The following is a 15,689-nucleotide window of genomic DNA, read 5'->3' on the forward strand; positions in this document are numbered from 1 at the left end:
TTACACGCTTTTCTAAAAACATCTATATTTACACGGTGGAAAGTGCATTCCTATTGGGATTAAAAAGAAAAAAAAAATGAAGTATCTCACTCATTGATAGGGGCCTTAGAACTACAATTCTCCACGTTGTATATAAGCTGCTAAATATCCAATCACGACTAAACATATGCCAGTGCCCTATGTACAAGACAGTGGCAGATTCATAACCTGGGGCAGCATCATCATAATATAAACTTAGTCATAACAGGGTGGATTTGAGCTCCATCCGCCAATCTCGATCGCAGTTAAGGAGAAAGATTAACCTCCCCGAACCTTGATAGGGACGGGTTTAATATCAGGGACCTATAATTGGGGTAAGGGAAAGGCGGGGGACTTCACTCCTCAACTTCATCCTTGTCCTGATCGGGTATCTCCATTAATTCCTATCCCTGTTAAGGCAATCATCATCCCTCGATTTGATTAGGTTGGGTATTCGGCAACAATGAGGAAAATTATTCAGCAACAAAGTAGAGAGATAAGATTGAGTTTGATTAGGGATGAGGAATGAGAAAAAATAAATGAAAGAAAAGGAAAAATATATATATAAAAGTTAAAACCCTTAGGCTCAATTTGGAAGGAGTATAAATACAAATATGTAGAGTGCAAAATCTTTTATTTTGTATGAATTTGTACTATACATATTTGCATTTGTATCCTTTCCAAACTAAGTCTTAGGCTGTGTTTGGTTGCAATGCAAATAAATTTGCACTGATGCAAAACCATGGCAGTGTAAATGATTTGAGTATTAATTCTGACCTATTTATGTTTTAAATTTTAGCTTATTTTGTTTGATTGCAGTACAAATGAAGTAAATTAAGACATGAAGCAGAATAAAGTAACATCCAAAACAAAATTAAACAAGAATTTGCATTTTTTACATTTGCACTCCCATGCATTTGTACAACCAAACACAACCTTAGTCACAAACCTCGTAACTAAATCCATAAGGGGTAAGGACATGTCATTATTGTATATTTTTTCTTTATTTCTTATATATTCACCTCTAAGAAAGGATGCCATTTTAGTGTTTTCAAATCGCCATTGACCTATCTAGTTGAACCATTCAAACTATCACCCAACCAAGATTCTAGGTCTAGTTTTAGTAAAACTCAAAAAAGGGTCAAAAACCGTCTAACTCGGTGACCAAGTCACAAGTAGCACAAACTAAAAGTGTATGCAAACTTTAGGAGGCCATACCTTTGTGCTTTGATGTCTGATTGAATTGATCCTTTTTTTGTGGTAACTTTTCGAGATCTATGCATCCCAATAGGCGTATTGCCCCACTATTTTTATAAAACCCCCTTTTTTGGCCTCAAATCGCAATTTTAATAATTTTTACAAATAAAAGAATTAAACATTGAATTAAAAAACATAAATTAAATATAAAGTAATACTGATGGTGTGCGATTTAGCGCTCCTTGCTGGAGGACAACTCAGACATCGAGGTGGTGAGGTCGGTTGGCCGAGTTGCAAGAAAGTAGTAATCAAAGTACCCAAGATGCTTTACCCGGTGTGGGCACTCCGATGCTTAAGTTAGTGAAGAGCTTTGTGAATGCAAGAATGCAAGATAGCTAGAGGATTCAAAGAGCTAAATCATGCGTACCTTCTCTGATCAATGAGACACATTTATATAGGCGTAGGTTGCCGTGGACTTCACATAGCGTATCCAAGATCTTCGAGAGAACATGGCTTACCAGCCCACCTCGTTCAAAGGTGGTTTCACGCTCGAAGATGACTTCCGCATAAAGTGATAGAGTTTATTCGGTTGCCTTCAAAGCGGGTGGGGTGGGTGTCAACTCGCTCGAGGAGGCGATGTGATCCCAAAGGATTCGAGAACGATAACCCACACATAATGGAGGTCAGCCACCACGTCATGCAGGTCACCAACCTATCCTCAATTAGGTTGGTAGTGAGAGGTTACCCCTTATGCCAAGGTGCCTACAGATCGGCCTTGCCAAGGTGGCGTTGGTATTCTCTTACAGTGCGCATGAGATGTCTAAGGTGCTTCCGAAGTCATTGCCTATGTGGCGTTGAGTCTTTACCTACATTGTCACCTGACATGATGTCAATGGAAGGCCAAATTACCCCTTATCAAATACATATATTACTTGTAGAACATAAATATACATTATTATATATATATATATATATATATATATATAAATTTATATATTGCTAGCATGGCAAGATCTGACCCGTTTGACCTGGATAGTCGAACCGATAACCCATGATCCAAAGGCAAAAGTGATTCAACCTTTGAATCGGTTTTTAAATGGAACCACATTTTATTTAACCCTTACTATTTTATTATTTTATTTGTGTGGGGATAATTGTGAACATTTTAAAATTTATTCATAAATTTTATATATATATATATATTCCAATCTAGGTAGTCTTCTCTTTTGAAGCTTCATGTACATGACGGGGAGTGTTTCACTTAATATTGTCTGAACTTGATTTTGCGTCAAAATCCTCTAGCACATTCACACGTGATGTCCAAATTATCCTTTTTTATAAAATGTCAAAAATACTCTTTGTATGGAATGTTCAAATTACATATATGCATCACGTGATATAATAGACATTTTTAAATGTCCAAATTATTTTTTGAAAGTTTGCCATCGTTTTCTTTATTTCATATTTAAGGTAGCACAATGTCACTAAGCCAAGTTCCTCAACCCTAGAGGGCCTAAGGTTGTGTTTGGAAGGAGTATAAATACAAATATATAGAGTACAAAACAAAAATGTCCGGTTCATGTAAGTGCAAAGTGGTTTAAGATTTACACGTCTATTTTGTACTCAGCTCATTTAATTTGTTTTGACTGATGCAAATAATAATACAATTTTTGTGGATGTTTGGCACTTCCATCAATACAAATACAACTGTCTTGCTACCCAATGGTGTTCCAACTATTCCCACCATTAAACAAATATAAAAAAATAATATATTAATTAATAAATTATAAAAATTAAAAAATTAAAAAAAATTATTAAAAGTTCCAGAAAAATAAGAAATAGAAAATATAAACTTTTTCTGTACTACTTCCTGGCATGAGAATGCAAATGCTAGAATCAAGCACTGCAATCTAAATCTCTGCCTTATAGTCTTGAATCAGATGCAAATGAAGGTGTCGGAGAATCTGCGAAATTTGAGCTTGAGAACCAAGTCATTGAGCTCCAAACCCAAGTTGAACCCGCAAAATTTGAGGCTGCTTCTGATTCTGATATCCAATTGAAGCTTGAGGCTGTAGTGAAAGAAAATACTACCTTAAAACTTTAGCTTCTTGCTTGAGTTGAGGAGCTTGAAATTAAGACCTTGGAAAGGGATTAAGGGACCTAAGTATACAAACAACTGAATCAGCTAGCAAGCAATATTTGGAAAGGAAAAATCTAAGACATTTTATTTTCAACAAGACTATTTATTGATACTATATATGCATCATATTCATGAAAAGGAGAAAAATGACGCATCTTAGACAATAAAGCATGAAGGTAACCACATTCCAAAATCCAAATATTTAGGTGGGACAAAAATAGATATTTAGCTGCCCATTACTTTTCAATAGGGGTGGATTCGAGCCGAGATGAGCCGAATAATATCAGGTTCAAGCTCGGCTCGCCAAGGTTGTATAAAGCTCGAGCTCGAGCTTGAACTTGAGCTCGGTTCGAATCAAAAACTCATAAGCTCAAACTCGACTCGGCTTGTGAGCCTCATGAAAAATTTGTAGTCGTTTTTTTGGGAAAGGTAAAGTAAAATTTGCAATCATTTTAAAGGAAGCATATATTACTTCCAATGTTGGATAACAGGTGCAATACAAATACAGAAACAAGCTGTCTAGTCTTTCTTAAGTAAAGTCAGTAACCATCTGATTAATGGCATGCATAGTTGGACATTCTATTACATTTTTATGTCGATAGTGAATGCTTTATATCCATTATCCATACCATCAGATCATGGGTTAATCAACATGGCTAGAAGAGCTGATAAGTTGTCTTTCTATGAATTTCTCAACATTCTTGTTGATGGATGTGATCCCTTTTCATAAGATTTGTGGACTGAAATCAGAATAAACAAGTTGACATTTAATGGTGTCAATCTATGCTCACGTTGCAAGGTAGAAAGTTATCCTTACCACTTATTTAATATATTCCTTTTTTAAGATCAACATCGTTTTGATCTAGCAGTGAACGTACAATGTATTTCTGTTGTGCTTGGTGAGGATCACAAGCTTCTAATATTACAACTAAACAAATAAAATTCTTATTTCCATCAGGTACCCACAATCAATCAAGAAAATGGCATTGTAGGACCTGATCCAACTAAAACATTTGTGAAGTTCCGGTCAGATAAAGTCTTGCTTCCAGGCTGAAAACGTTAGGGCAAGGTAAGACAATTGACTTGAACTATGCAAGAATGTATATTTGATTTAAATGCTAATATGTTTTTAGGTTATTAAATGGTTAAGGTTTTTGCAGGTTTTCTTTGGCCAAAATTTAGTATGCAGGGAATCGTCATCATAAACCTTGCAGTTGTGCTTATGCCATTTTGGGCCTCCAATGGCAATAATTTTGTAATACTACCTCTGTATTTGCTATAATTGGAAGAAGATACATCTCCATGGAAACACCATGTGCCCACTTGGGTTCTTTTATATAAGATAGTTTTGGGATTCTCTCACCAATCTGATTTGACCTAAGAGACTCTTAGGCTATGATGTCACATGTAACATAACCTGTCCAATTTTCATGTTCCAAAATTCTTATTCATGATTGAAATTTGAATTGGAAAGGTATTACTCACCCTGATTTAAAAGGTGCGTCTAGGCGCACAGGCGAGGCGCATTTTAGGGTAGGCGCCTCGCCCAGGTCCTAGGCACAGCCCATTCAAAAGGCGCACACCTGGTGTGCCTAGGCATGCGCCTTGCACCTTAGCCCAAGTGTGTACCTTTTGAAAAATTTCTGCTTTTTCCTTTTTTTTTTTTTTGAGTTTGACACTAAAGCTTACAAAATCTCCTATTTGGTAATGTTGTCCATTCATTCATCCTAATAAAATATATTCTTAAAAGCAATTAAAACTATAAAATTATTATTTTTTTGTGTGAAAAACTAAGAATTTAAGACCCTAACGTGGACTTGTTTGGGCTTGGCTCAAGGGGTGTGGCACAAAGGCGGCTTGTAGAATTAGGAATATAATATGTCACATTAACTACTTGATGCAATTGAGAAAAAAAAATTGTGGGTTTTATATGCTTGAAAATGTTTTATATGTTTGATTTCATTTTTAAATTCTCATTTAATATTCTTTACATTTTATATTTATGTATTTTAATTTTAGATAATAGGTTTTTTAAAATATTTATTTTAAAACTTAAGTTTATATTTTTATTAATATTCTATTTTATATTTTTTTGATATTTTTTTTTGAATTTTAGTTTTTTTTAAATTGTGCGCCTTGCCTCAAAAAGGTGCGCGCCCTCGCCTTCTGCCTTGCGCTTTTAAAACACTGTACTCACCAATCTAAATTGAACCATCCAATGCTAGTCTAAATTACCAAATTAGAATGAATGATTTGTGGGAAAGGAAATCATCAAAACATATATTTCACCTTTCATTGTCCTTAGGGCAAAGAATTTTTAGTTAATAAAGCATGTAATTTATGATCATTGAACATATAACCAACAATAAAATTCCATAGAGGTGTAAAGTGGGTTGTGCCGGGCCTGCGGGCCATCATGGGCCGTGCCGCCCTCCCCGGTGAAAAATTTGGGGGTCGGCCCGGCCAGGCCCATGGCCCAGGCCCATGTCGTGCCGTGGGCCAGGCTGGTCCGTAGGCTGAGCCTTGGGCCAAAGCTATTTATTTAAAAAATTGACAAAAAACTTAAAATTTTAATTTTATATGAATTTTGTGTATAAAATTGCTTATATATGCAATAATTAATTAAATTAGTATAATAAAATTAAAAAATATTTATTTTATTAATATATTATGTACTATATATTATTATATAATTATAATTTATATAATATTATATAACTATATATAAAATATATATATGGGCCGTGTCGTACCGGCCCATGAACCTAAAACCCCAAGCCCAACATGACCTGCATGGTCGTGCCAGGCCGGTCCAAGTTCGTGCCACGTCCCGATTTACACCTCTAAATTAATTCCACCCAGATTAATATATTGTATCTTTAGACTCACAAAGAATATTTATTGCTACAAAAGAAACTTTTCTCATGTGGAGCAACAACTTTTTCTACAGATGTCTCCTATGGGAACTTTAACGGCTAGCACGCTAGAAAAGAAGATGATATAATCAAGTTCACTTGCATGTGATTGAAGGTTCCAAAAAGTGTTTTACAATCAAGTTTGAAGGTTCCAAAAACAGTTTGTATAGCATTTTGGCAGGGCTCTCTTCCTCTCTTTATACATCAATGTAATTCTATTTTCATATCTAATTTTTAAGCATAGTCGTTCATGAAATTAAATAAACAAAGAGAATCCATTAAATAGTAATCCTAGTAATGACTGGTAAATTAAATCCGCACTGAGCAGCATTACGCATCATCCACTACGTTGTACTAATCACAAAACAAAGGATGAAAACAAGAAAAGAAACGAATAAGTGAAATAATTATGGCCAAGGAGATAGAGTGCGTGTTGACAATGAAAAAGAAGTATAGTAAGAGGACAGTGGTGAGCACTCCAACCATAGCAGATCTGCTGATGGTAATTCTATTCAACCGTTATAAAGCTACGGGTAATCAACCATAGAAAACTAGCAATTTGAAGAAAAAATCTCCTGTCTGAACCTGAGCACTCACATGTTGTTACTTGAGGATATGGGTTCTGCAGGCGTTATGCAACAACAGTTTCAGAGCCTACTTCGAACTTTTAGAGTTGGGAAGAGACTAGAGAGAACTCGCCTGTTTTGTCTCTACTTCAACAGTTAAATTGATCAAAAGTCAAATTAGCCCTAAGCCCTAATAGCTTCTAAGAGCTTTTTTACTCATTTCACCGATTCTACCCCTTCTTAAAGAAACTATTTCCCCTGAAAAGTATAGTGGCTTCTAAATAGAAAATCATATCAAAAAGCTAGAACAACAATAAGAAATCAAAAGCAAATGATAGAACTCGTCCAACTAATGATAAGGAGAGAAGAGATTCAGCGGTGTTCAACGAACTAAAAACGAAGAAAGATCAGACTTACCTCTCTAAAAATAAAGGCAGATTGGTGAATTGGATAATAAGGCCAAATCTCTGTTCCGACGAGGGAAGCATCACGGAAATTAAAAAAATAAAATCAAAATAAGAGTTCAATGGATTGAAGTAAGAAAAGAGTTACCTTTCTCATTTATAGAAATCGAAGCCAGAGGTCGTTACCTCTATTGCAACCCAGAACTGTTTTCTTCTCTTAAACTCTTGAAAATGGTTTTGGAGAAAACAGTTGAAATCGATGCAATGGGTATGCCTATTTACTTCGACCACAATCGGAGCAAAGCTTTCTTTGGTTTTGAAGAAGTGCAAATGTTTGGTTGCAGTGCAATTTTTTTTTTGCATTAATACAAATGCATGGGACTGTAAATGAAAAAAAATGCAAATTCTTATTTAATTTTGTTTAGGATTTTACTTTATTCTGTTTCATGTCTTAATGACTTAATTTACTTCATTTCTACTGTAATCAAAATAAAATAAGCTAAAATTTAAAACAAAAATAAGTCAGAATTTACACTCAAATCATTTGCACTGCAATAATTTTGCAATAGTGTAAATTTATTTGCATTGCAACCAAATACATCCTATTTTCGATGCAAATCCTAATCTACACACATTTTTGCATCGAAAATTGATATATTATTTTTGAACTCTTACCAAAGGAATGCAAATCTGAACGGAGTGCAAATTTACAATGGTTCAGCATTTGCACTCCAACCAAACACAGCCTAAGTGTTAAAATCATTCCCCAGCAAGATAGTCATTGATCATCGCATGAATTATCTTCCACTATACCAAAATAGAAGATTCAAATCTAACGGTTTATCTTTCCCACCAGCCTCGTGATATAAACAATGACACGATCTCGGCATCAATGTGCTTTGGTGGACTTATCATCAGCATCAGTGGACTGTAGATCTCTAGAGTCTAGATTCTAGGCCCTCATCAATCAATCAAATCTCTTAAACCCCAACTCCTGTTTCCCCTGCTTGCAGGTACCGAACACCGGTGGGTGCATGCTCTATCTTCCCCGCTCTTCCCTCTTTCTTTCCGTCTCTAGTATCCTGTTATGAGGACCTTATCTTGAAACTTTCTAGGAATCCTCTTGTCAGAAGCTCGTGCGCCGCAGAAATGGCATCCGCTTGCTCTTCGCAGCAGTTTATTGTTTCGCCTTCTTCTACGATGGCTCTCAGAACCGCTTCTCCCCTTCTACAGAGGTTCAAGGCAAGTCCCATTTCATTGTTTAATCTTCTCTTTTCCAAGAACTTATCCTTTTGTGCCATGGGTTTAGCTCCAATCAATAGTTCTGTGCTTGCTTGCTTGGTATTTCTAATTATGCTTTCTTAATGGAATTGATAAGTTTTTCGACATGATGAAAGTGGGGTTACTGGACCTTTATATGACTTGCAGGTTCACCAATTGATGGATGTTCATTATATCCTCGTGTCTCCATGTTTGTGAACTTATAAAAAATCTGAACTAGATAATGCATTTTTTGCTTGAATTGTTGAGGTTCTTTTTTGTTCGTTGTGTTTAAAATTATGGTTGGCTATATTCTGTGTTTTACTCAATTTCATTAATTCTTTTAGTAATAGTTGTTCCCTTCCTTATCGAGGTTGTGTAATTTTTGGATTGATATAATATGCTGCTCTTTTACTTCCTTCTTGGTGTTTTCTTTTTCATTGGTATCTATGTATTATTTACCCCAATTAACAATGAGTCTTGAGGAGCCTTCTATAACTCTGAAAGGACACAGAGCTAGATTGTCGTAATTCATATTTAAGGAAGGGAAAATATTATTATCAACTCAAGTCTACAATTCCTTACCCCAATTAAATGGGATTGGCTTTCAATTACATAAAAGACTATTATCAATCACATACAAAGTAGACAACTGCAGGGAAAGGAAAGTGATGTGCCTAAGCAATTACACTATGGGAGTTTCAACATCTCTAAATCTTCTTACAAACTATTTTGTTTGTCATAAATTTGAAACGAATTCTGGAAGTACTATCAAGATATACTCCCAATCTGGTTACATTAACTGATTGTCCAAAATGGAATTGGTAACTTTTATTGATTTGCCTCTTCTTGTTTTCTCTTTATTGCTTCTCTTTGTTTCTTTACTTTTAAATTCCCAGAGGCCCTTTTGTTTTGTTGTATTGTCAACTATTTTGGATTTCAGTTGCTTATGACATTAATAGGCCCTAAAATACTTCTTTGGAGCATTTGGGTTTTCTTATCACATTCCAATTGCAACCTTGGCATCATAGGTTGAGTCAACCAGCCCAAAATGATAAAACCTTAGTATGGGCCTAGTACAAACATAAGAAAGATGCTATAACTTCGCTTAGCTGTCATAAATCATGAACCACTGGTCTCAGCTTGACAAGGCTATCATTTTAGAAGTCTATGTACCTTGTGAGTTGTGATTTATGAAGGTATATTGTTGCGCTGCTGTATCTGCCAAGTCTTGTTGGGATTGCCTGAGGGTTTAGACCTTATTTTTTCCTTTTTTTTTTTTTTTAAATTAACAGACCTTTTAATCTATCTGGCAGGGATGGTCTTCACATCCAAGGACCTATTACCACATTTTTAGATCCAGATCATATGGGTTTGGTACATTTCATACTACTAAGTCCATTATCTCATGTGTGCCAAACACGACTACAGAACATTCTGATGGCCATGGGAGGTTAAATGTGGACCATATAATGGATGAGGCAAGAAAAATTTGGGAGACTTCTCCTGAGCCCGTGAAGAATTTCCCTTGGATCAAAGCACTAGAGAATTTTGTTCAGCTCATCCTTGATCTTGTTTGTGCAGTTATGAGGTACTTAAGTGTACCTGTGTTGGCAGTTTCCACACTAAGCGAGATGTCCTACTGTGCACATGAAAGGAAAATGATTCTTATACCCATTCCCCTACTTGTAGGGATTGCTGTTGCTGGGGTTTTAAGGGATACAACACTAGAACTGTCTCCACGTCTAAAGGTCAGTACGATTTCCACGTTTATCAGAATTATATTATTTTGTTTAGGCTAGTCCAGTTATGCAGACCATAACCATGTATTACTATTGCAATGATGTTGTTAAACTGTTGAACTGTTAGTCAGTGTTATAACAAATGAATGTTTTGGAACAAATATTTAACCACGTGGCTATTGTAATATGCCAGATGGTCTCCCACACCGACTGTATTATAAATACTTGTCTTGACATTGAAATAATATACAGAAATATTGTTCTCTTCCGCTGCTTTTGATATCATGTTACATGGTATCAGAGTGGTAAACACTCCTGCCTTTTTCTTGTGATTGTCGTTTCCTGCTCACTTGCCGGAAAATCAAGATTCCAAGACTCTGCATCTGTTCTTTTTTCGTTTTCTTGTTCCCATGATGGCATCAACAGAGTCCAACATGGCAGCGTGCCATGAAGATTGCATTACGAGCAAAGAACAAATATTCCTTTATGGATGGTTCTTTGCCTAAACCAGCATGATCTTCACTAGAGGTGGCTACCTGGATAAAGTGCAATGCTATGGTGGTGTCTTGGATCTTCAATTCAATGGCAAGAGAGCTGTATGACAGTGTTGCCTTCATTGATTCTGTTTTTGAGATTTGGAAAGAGCTCGAAGAACGTTTTTCATAGGGCAATGTTCCTCGAGTTCACCAATTGAAGCGTGACTTGGCTCCGTTACAACAAAACGACCTCTCTGTCACTGCTTTTCTTCACAAAGCTGAAAGCCCTTTGGGATGAACTTGCTTCTCTCTCCTCTTATCCTGAGTGCACCTGTGGAGCTGCTAAAGCTTTCATGGCCGACCGTGAGAAAGAGAAACTCCACCAATTTCTCATGGGACTAAATGACAATTACAATACTCTTCGTACCAATTTTCTTGGCTTTGAACCACTGCCATCTTTGAACAAGACATATTCCCTTATACTACAGGAAGAGCGACATCAGACTTTGATGTCTCTAAGAGGACCGGTCAACCCAGAGGCTGTAGCTCTGAATGCCTCTTCCCAAACCAACAACCGTGGCAATAGTGGAGCTAGTTCAAATACTACCCTAGGTCGATCAAAATATCGGTGTGACTACTACAAACGCCAAGGCCACACTAAGGACAGATGCTATGAATTGAATGGATACCCTGCAGGATGGGAGAAAGGTCATTCAAACCGACGATCTGAAAAGAAAACTTCCCAACCTGCCAAGCAAGATTCTGATCATCGCACCAATGCCCCTGTCACATGTGCTGCTGCATCAGAAAGTTCTTCTACCGTCACTGGATCTCCACTCGTGGGACTGTCCATGCAGCAATATCAACAACTTTTATCTTTGCTCAACCAAGATTCATCAGAAGCAGTCGCAGCTCCAACATCTGGTAAGGCTTCTGAACCCATTGCCTGGATCTTCGACAGTGGGGTGTCGGATCACATGGTGTCTTCAGACTCTTTCTTGGATGATTCCACTCATCTTTCTGGCATTAAACCTATTCACTTGCCAAATAAAATGATTCTTCCAGCTACGCATCATGGTTCAATTCATTTACCTAACGGTGTTGATCTGAAAAATGTTTTACATGTTCCACACTTTACATGCAATTTGTTATCAGTAAGTAAACTAACAGCGCAGTTAAATTGTGTGGCCCTCTTTTTTCCTTCATTCTGTGTCCTCCGGGACCTTGCTACCAAGATGGTGATTGGAGTGGGTGAACAACGCAATGGACTGTATTACTTCCACTTCTACTCACCTTCCTCTGTTCATTCTGCAGTTTCAATAACTGGTGATAGTTATGACCTCTGGCATAGACGACTTGGCCACACCCCTGGTCAACGTCTTTCTCTTATCACGGGACTTCCTTCTGCTAAGCGGGATCATTGTTGTGATGCTTGTCACAGAGCAAAACAAGTCAGGTTGCCGTTTCCCATCAGCACTAGTTGCTCTTCAACACCGTTTGAGTTACTCCACTGTGATATATGGGGAGGTTACAAGACCCCCCTCTCATTCTGGAGCACATTTCTTTCTTACCATTGTAGATGATTGCTATAGTTGCATTTGGATTTTTCTATGAAAAAATAAACCAGAGGCTATTTCTTCTCTAGTATCTTTTTGTAAAATGGTAGAACGACAATTCAATGCTTCAGTCAAGCAAATACGCTCAGATAATGGGTCTGAGTTTTGTTTGGGTCCCATACAAGATTATTTTGCAGTACAAGGAATCATTTACCAAACAACATGTGTGGACACCCCTCAGCAAAATGGGATTACAGAAAGAAAGCATCGCCATTTGCTAGAAACAGCTCGAGCGTTATGGTTTCAGGCATCATTACCTATTTCATTTCGGGGTGAGTGTCTTGACTGTAGGGTATCTCATCAATCTCCTCCCCACACCCATTCTTTCAGGCAAGTCACCTTATGAAGTTTTGTTCAAAGAAGTCCCATCCTATAAACATTTGAGGGTATTTGGATGTCTCTGCTATGCAAAAATTCATCCCTGACCACATGACAAGTTTGCTAGCAAGGCACTCAAAGGCATGTTTGTGGGTTATCCTTTTGGCAAGAAAGGGTAGTCTATGACCTTGACACACAATGGATTGTTACATCTCGGGATGTCACATTTTATGAATCCCGTTTCCCTTTTCAAACAATCCCTGAATCCAACACCACCACTGTCCTACCCCTTCCTCATTATGATGACACTTCCATCTTTGAGATCCCACATCAAACCAATCTAACTACCACTGAGACAGCTGTTCTGAATCCAGCCCACTTCACACATCAACCCATTTCTCCTGAGCCAATCACACAACTTAATCCCATACCTGAAAGGATCCAGCCCACTGATAGCATATGTTCCCCACTTACCGGGACCACAATTGACAACCCACGCCCTCATCGTCTTACAAAAATCCCTTCCCATCTTTATAATTATATTTGCAATCTCCCACCATCCTTTCACCGTACATCACTTATAGCTACACCTCCCCATGACAGTGAACCAACCAATTTTTCCCAAGCTGTTCTTGACCCCTGATGGTGCTAAGCCATGGCTGATGAGATCACAGCCTTTGAATGCAATCAAACATGGACTATTGTTGACTTACCAGTTACCACATGGAAAACGGGCCATTGGATCAAAATGGGTCTACCGCATCAAATACAAAGCAGATGGATCTGTTGAAAGGTTTAAGGCCCGCCCTGTTGCCAAAGGATACACCCAAGTTGAAGGACTCGACTATCATGTCACCTTTGCTCCCGTGGCTAAACTAGTAATTGTATGATGTCTTCTAGCAGTTGCAGCCATAAAAGGATGGGACTTACATTAGCTCGATGTCAATAATGCCTTTCTTCACGGGGACCTTCATGAGGAGGTTTACATGACTATCCCCTTGGCTTTGAAAAGAATGACAATCAACAAGTCTGCAAATTACAGAAATCACTTTATGGCCTATAGGGGTGTTCGCATTAAATGTCAAACCAACCTGACCCAACCCGAGTTGGTCGGTTTTTCAAAACCACCAGTCGGTTTCGATTTGTATGAGAAAATAAACCAACAACTCAGTTTGGCTTCGACCGAACCGAACCGATCCTATATGTTTAAGTAATTATTAATTAGTCCCTTCCCTATATGTTAAATGTTGATATATTTTATTTGTGTTTTGTTTGTACTTTGAAAAAAATGGTTATTTATGATAAAAACCAAAAAGTAAAACCAATACAAATATAATACAATGGTACAATATTTAATTCAGTTTTGTATAAATTTAAATATATATTGACAAAAAAATCAGTTGTGCATAAAAAACTAATCGATTTAAATATATATTTTGATTTTGCATAAAAACTAAAAAGAAATAAACTTAAATATAAATAGATATTTTAGTTTAAAATATATATAAAAACCGACTAAACCGGTAAACCGACCCTTCATGTTTGGGTTGGTTGGTTTTGTTTTAGTCAATAAGTAAACCAACTAGGTCAGGTTGGTTGAAGAAAATGACTCAAACTGACCCAACCCGACCTGTGAACACCTCTAATGGCCTAAAACAGGCCTCACACATGTGGTTTCACAAGTTTACAAAAGCCTTGACATCTATTGGCTTTAAGTAATCCACCACAGATTATTCTTTCCTTAGCCAATTCAAGTACACTAAGGATATCATTCAAGACACTGGTCTCATGGATTGTAAACCTGCATCAACACCAATGGAAGTCCAACGGCATCTTGCTGAATCAACCAGCCCACTAATCAACGACCTAGCTCAATATCGTCGCTTGGTGGGCCGACTGGTTTACTTAACTGTTACAAGACCAGATTTGTGTTATGCAGTCAACTGTTTAAGTCAATTCATGCATGAACCAAGACAATATCATTTTGATGCCACCCTTCGTGTCGTTAGATACCTCAAGGGCACAATGGATCATGGCATTTTCTTCTCTTCAAAGAATGACATGCTTTTACGAGGTTTCAGCGATTCAGACTGGGCAAGTTGTCTTTTGACTCGCCAATCAACCACTGGCTACATTGCAATGCTTGGAAACTCACCATTGTCTTGGAAGACAAAGAAATAGCAAACTGTTTCTTGATCCTCAGCCGAAGCCGAGTATCGGACCATGGCTGTTATCTAGAAACCTAACAAGCAAGCAGGCCCACACAAGAAAAGCAAAGAGAAGCAAATATACTATAACTGGAAATAGCTATGCATATTACTAATGCAAAGCTTACAATGATACATACAACATATCACACGTGCACTATTTTAACTTAGAAATTACACAAACTTACTGACCTTGATTAGAGACTACTCACCGCTATTGAAGTCTACTACAGAGGCTACACACACATACCTTACTCAGAGGCTACTCACCAAAAGACTCTTACACCACACTCTTATTATTTTACTTGGGAATTTTCTACACGTTTAAAGGGGGTGAGCCCCTATTTATACATGAGCTTAGCCGCCTTACATGAGGCGGTTTAACAAAAAATTGGTTTTTAATTGATCCACATGGGATTCTTTAAAACCAAAAACATCAGTCGGTTTTTGTAACCGACTAAAGAAGTCAGTGCTGACTTCTCATTTCTCCCCTTCAGAAACGACTTCTCTTTAGCTAATCATCCAAAGTCCTCATTTTGCTTTAGGCCTTGAATCTCTTTTCTTGCCTTTTGCCATCTTTCACTTTGACAGGCATCTTCATGACCGATTGGTTCTAAGTTGCTAACTTCTTCAGCGAGTGTGACGTCTAACCCTAGTTGACCTTTGTAATTCTTGTCTTGGTTGTTCCTTTAGCTCCTCCATTTGACTTGGTCTAATATCTTCAGCTGTCTTTCGCTCATGAACACCAGTGCTCCATGGTCTTGGAGATTTTTGAGTATCAGATGAGCTGGGTTGGCGCTCTAAATCTTCTTTCTCATTTATCTTCTCTT

At 37.4% G+C, this 15,689-nt stretch overlaps 2 protein-coding genes across 3 annotated transcripts in view; both read left to right on the top strand.

Moving 5' to 3' along the window:
• Positions 1-8,154: 8,154 nt before the first annotated feature.
• LOC104595869 (uncharacterized) overlaps positions 8,155-15,689 on the top strand; it is a 30,604-nt gene continuing 23,069 nt past the window's right edge. Inside the window, exons 1-2 of one of the 2 annotated variants that reach the window (XM_088888591.1) lie at positions 8,155-8,482; positions 9,817-10,251. In XM_088888591.1, the coding sequence (XP_088744717.1) occupies positions 8,390-8,482; positions 9,817-10,251 (528 nt within the window). In that variant the 5' untranslated portion in view covers positions 8,155-8,389. The remainder of the gene's footprint in view (positions 8,483-9,816; positions 10,252-15,689) is intronic. The other variant, XM_010256807.3, reaches the window with a different exon arrangement.
• LOC104595868 (uncharacterized) lies at positions 10,265-13,875 on the top strand. The gene is made up of 2 exons (XM_010256806.3): positions 10,265-11,642; positions 12,033-13,875. Exons 1-2 carry the CDS (start codon positions 11,072-11,074, stop codon positions 12,299-12,301), a joined length of 840 nt encoding a protein of 279 aa, XP_010255108.1. The 5' UTR covers positions 10,265-11,071; the 3' UTR covers positions 12,302-13,875.

The sequence above is a fragment of the Nelumbo nucifera genome, chromosome 5 (assembly GCF_055504915.1).
Source record: "Nelumbo nucifera cultivar China Antique chromosome 5, China Antique-T2T, whole genome shotgun sequence".
Taxonomy (NCBI): Eukaryota; Viridiplantae; Streptophyta; class Magnoliopsida; order Proteales; family Nelumbonaceae; genus Nelumbo; species Nelumbo nucifera.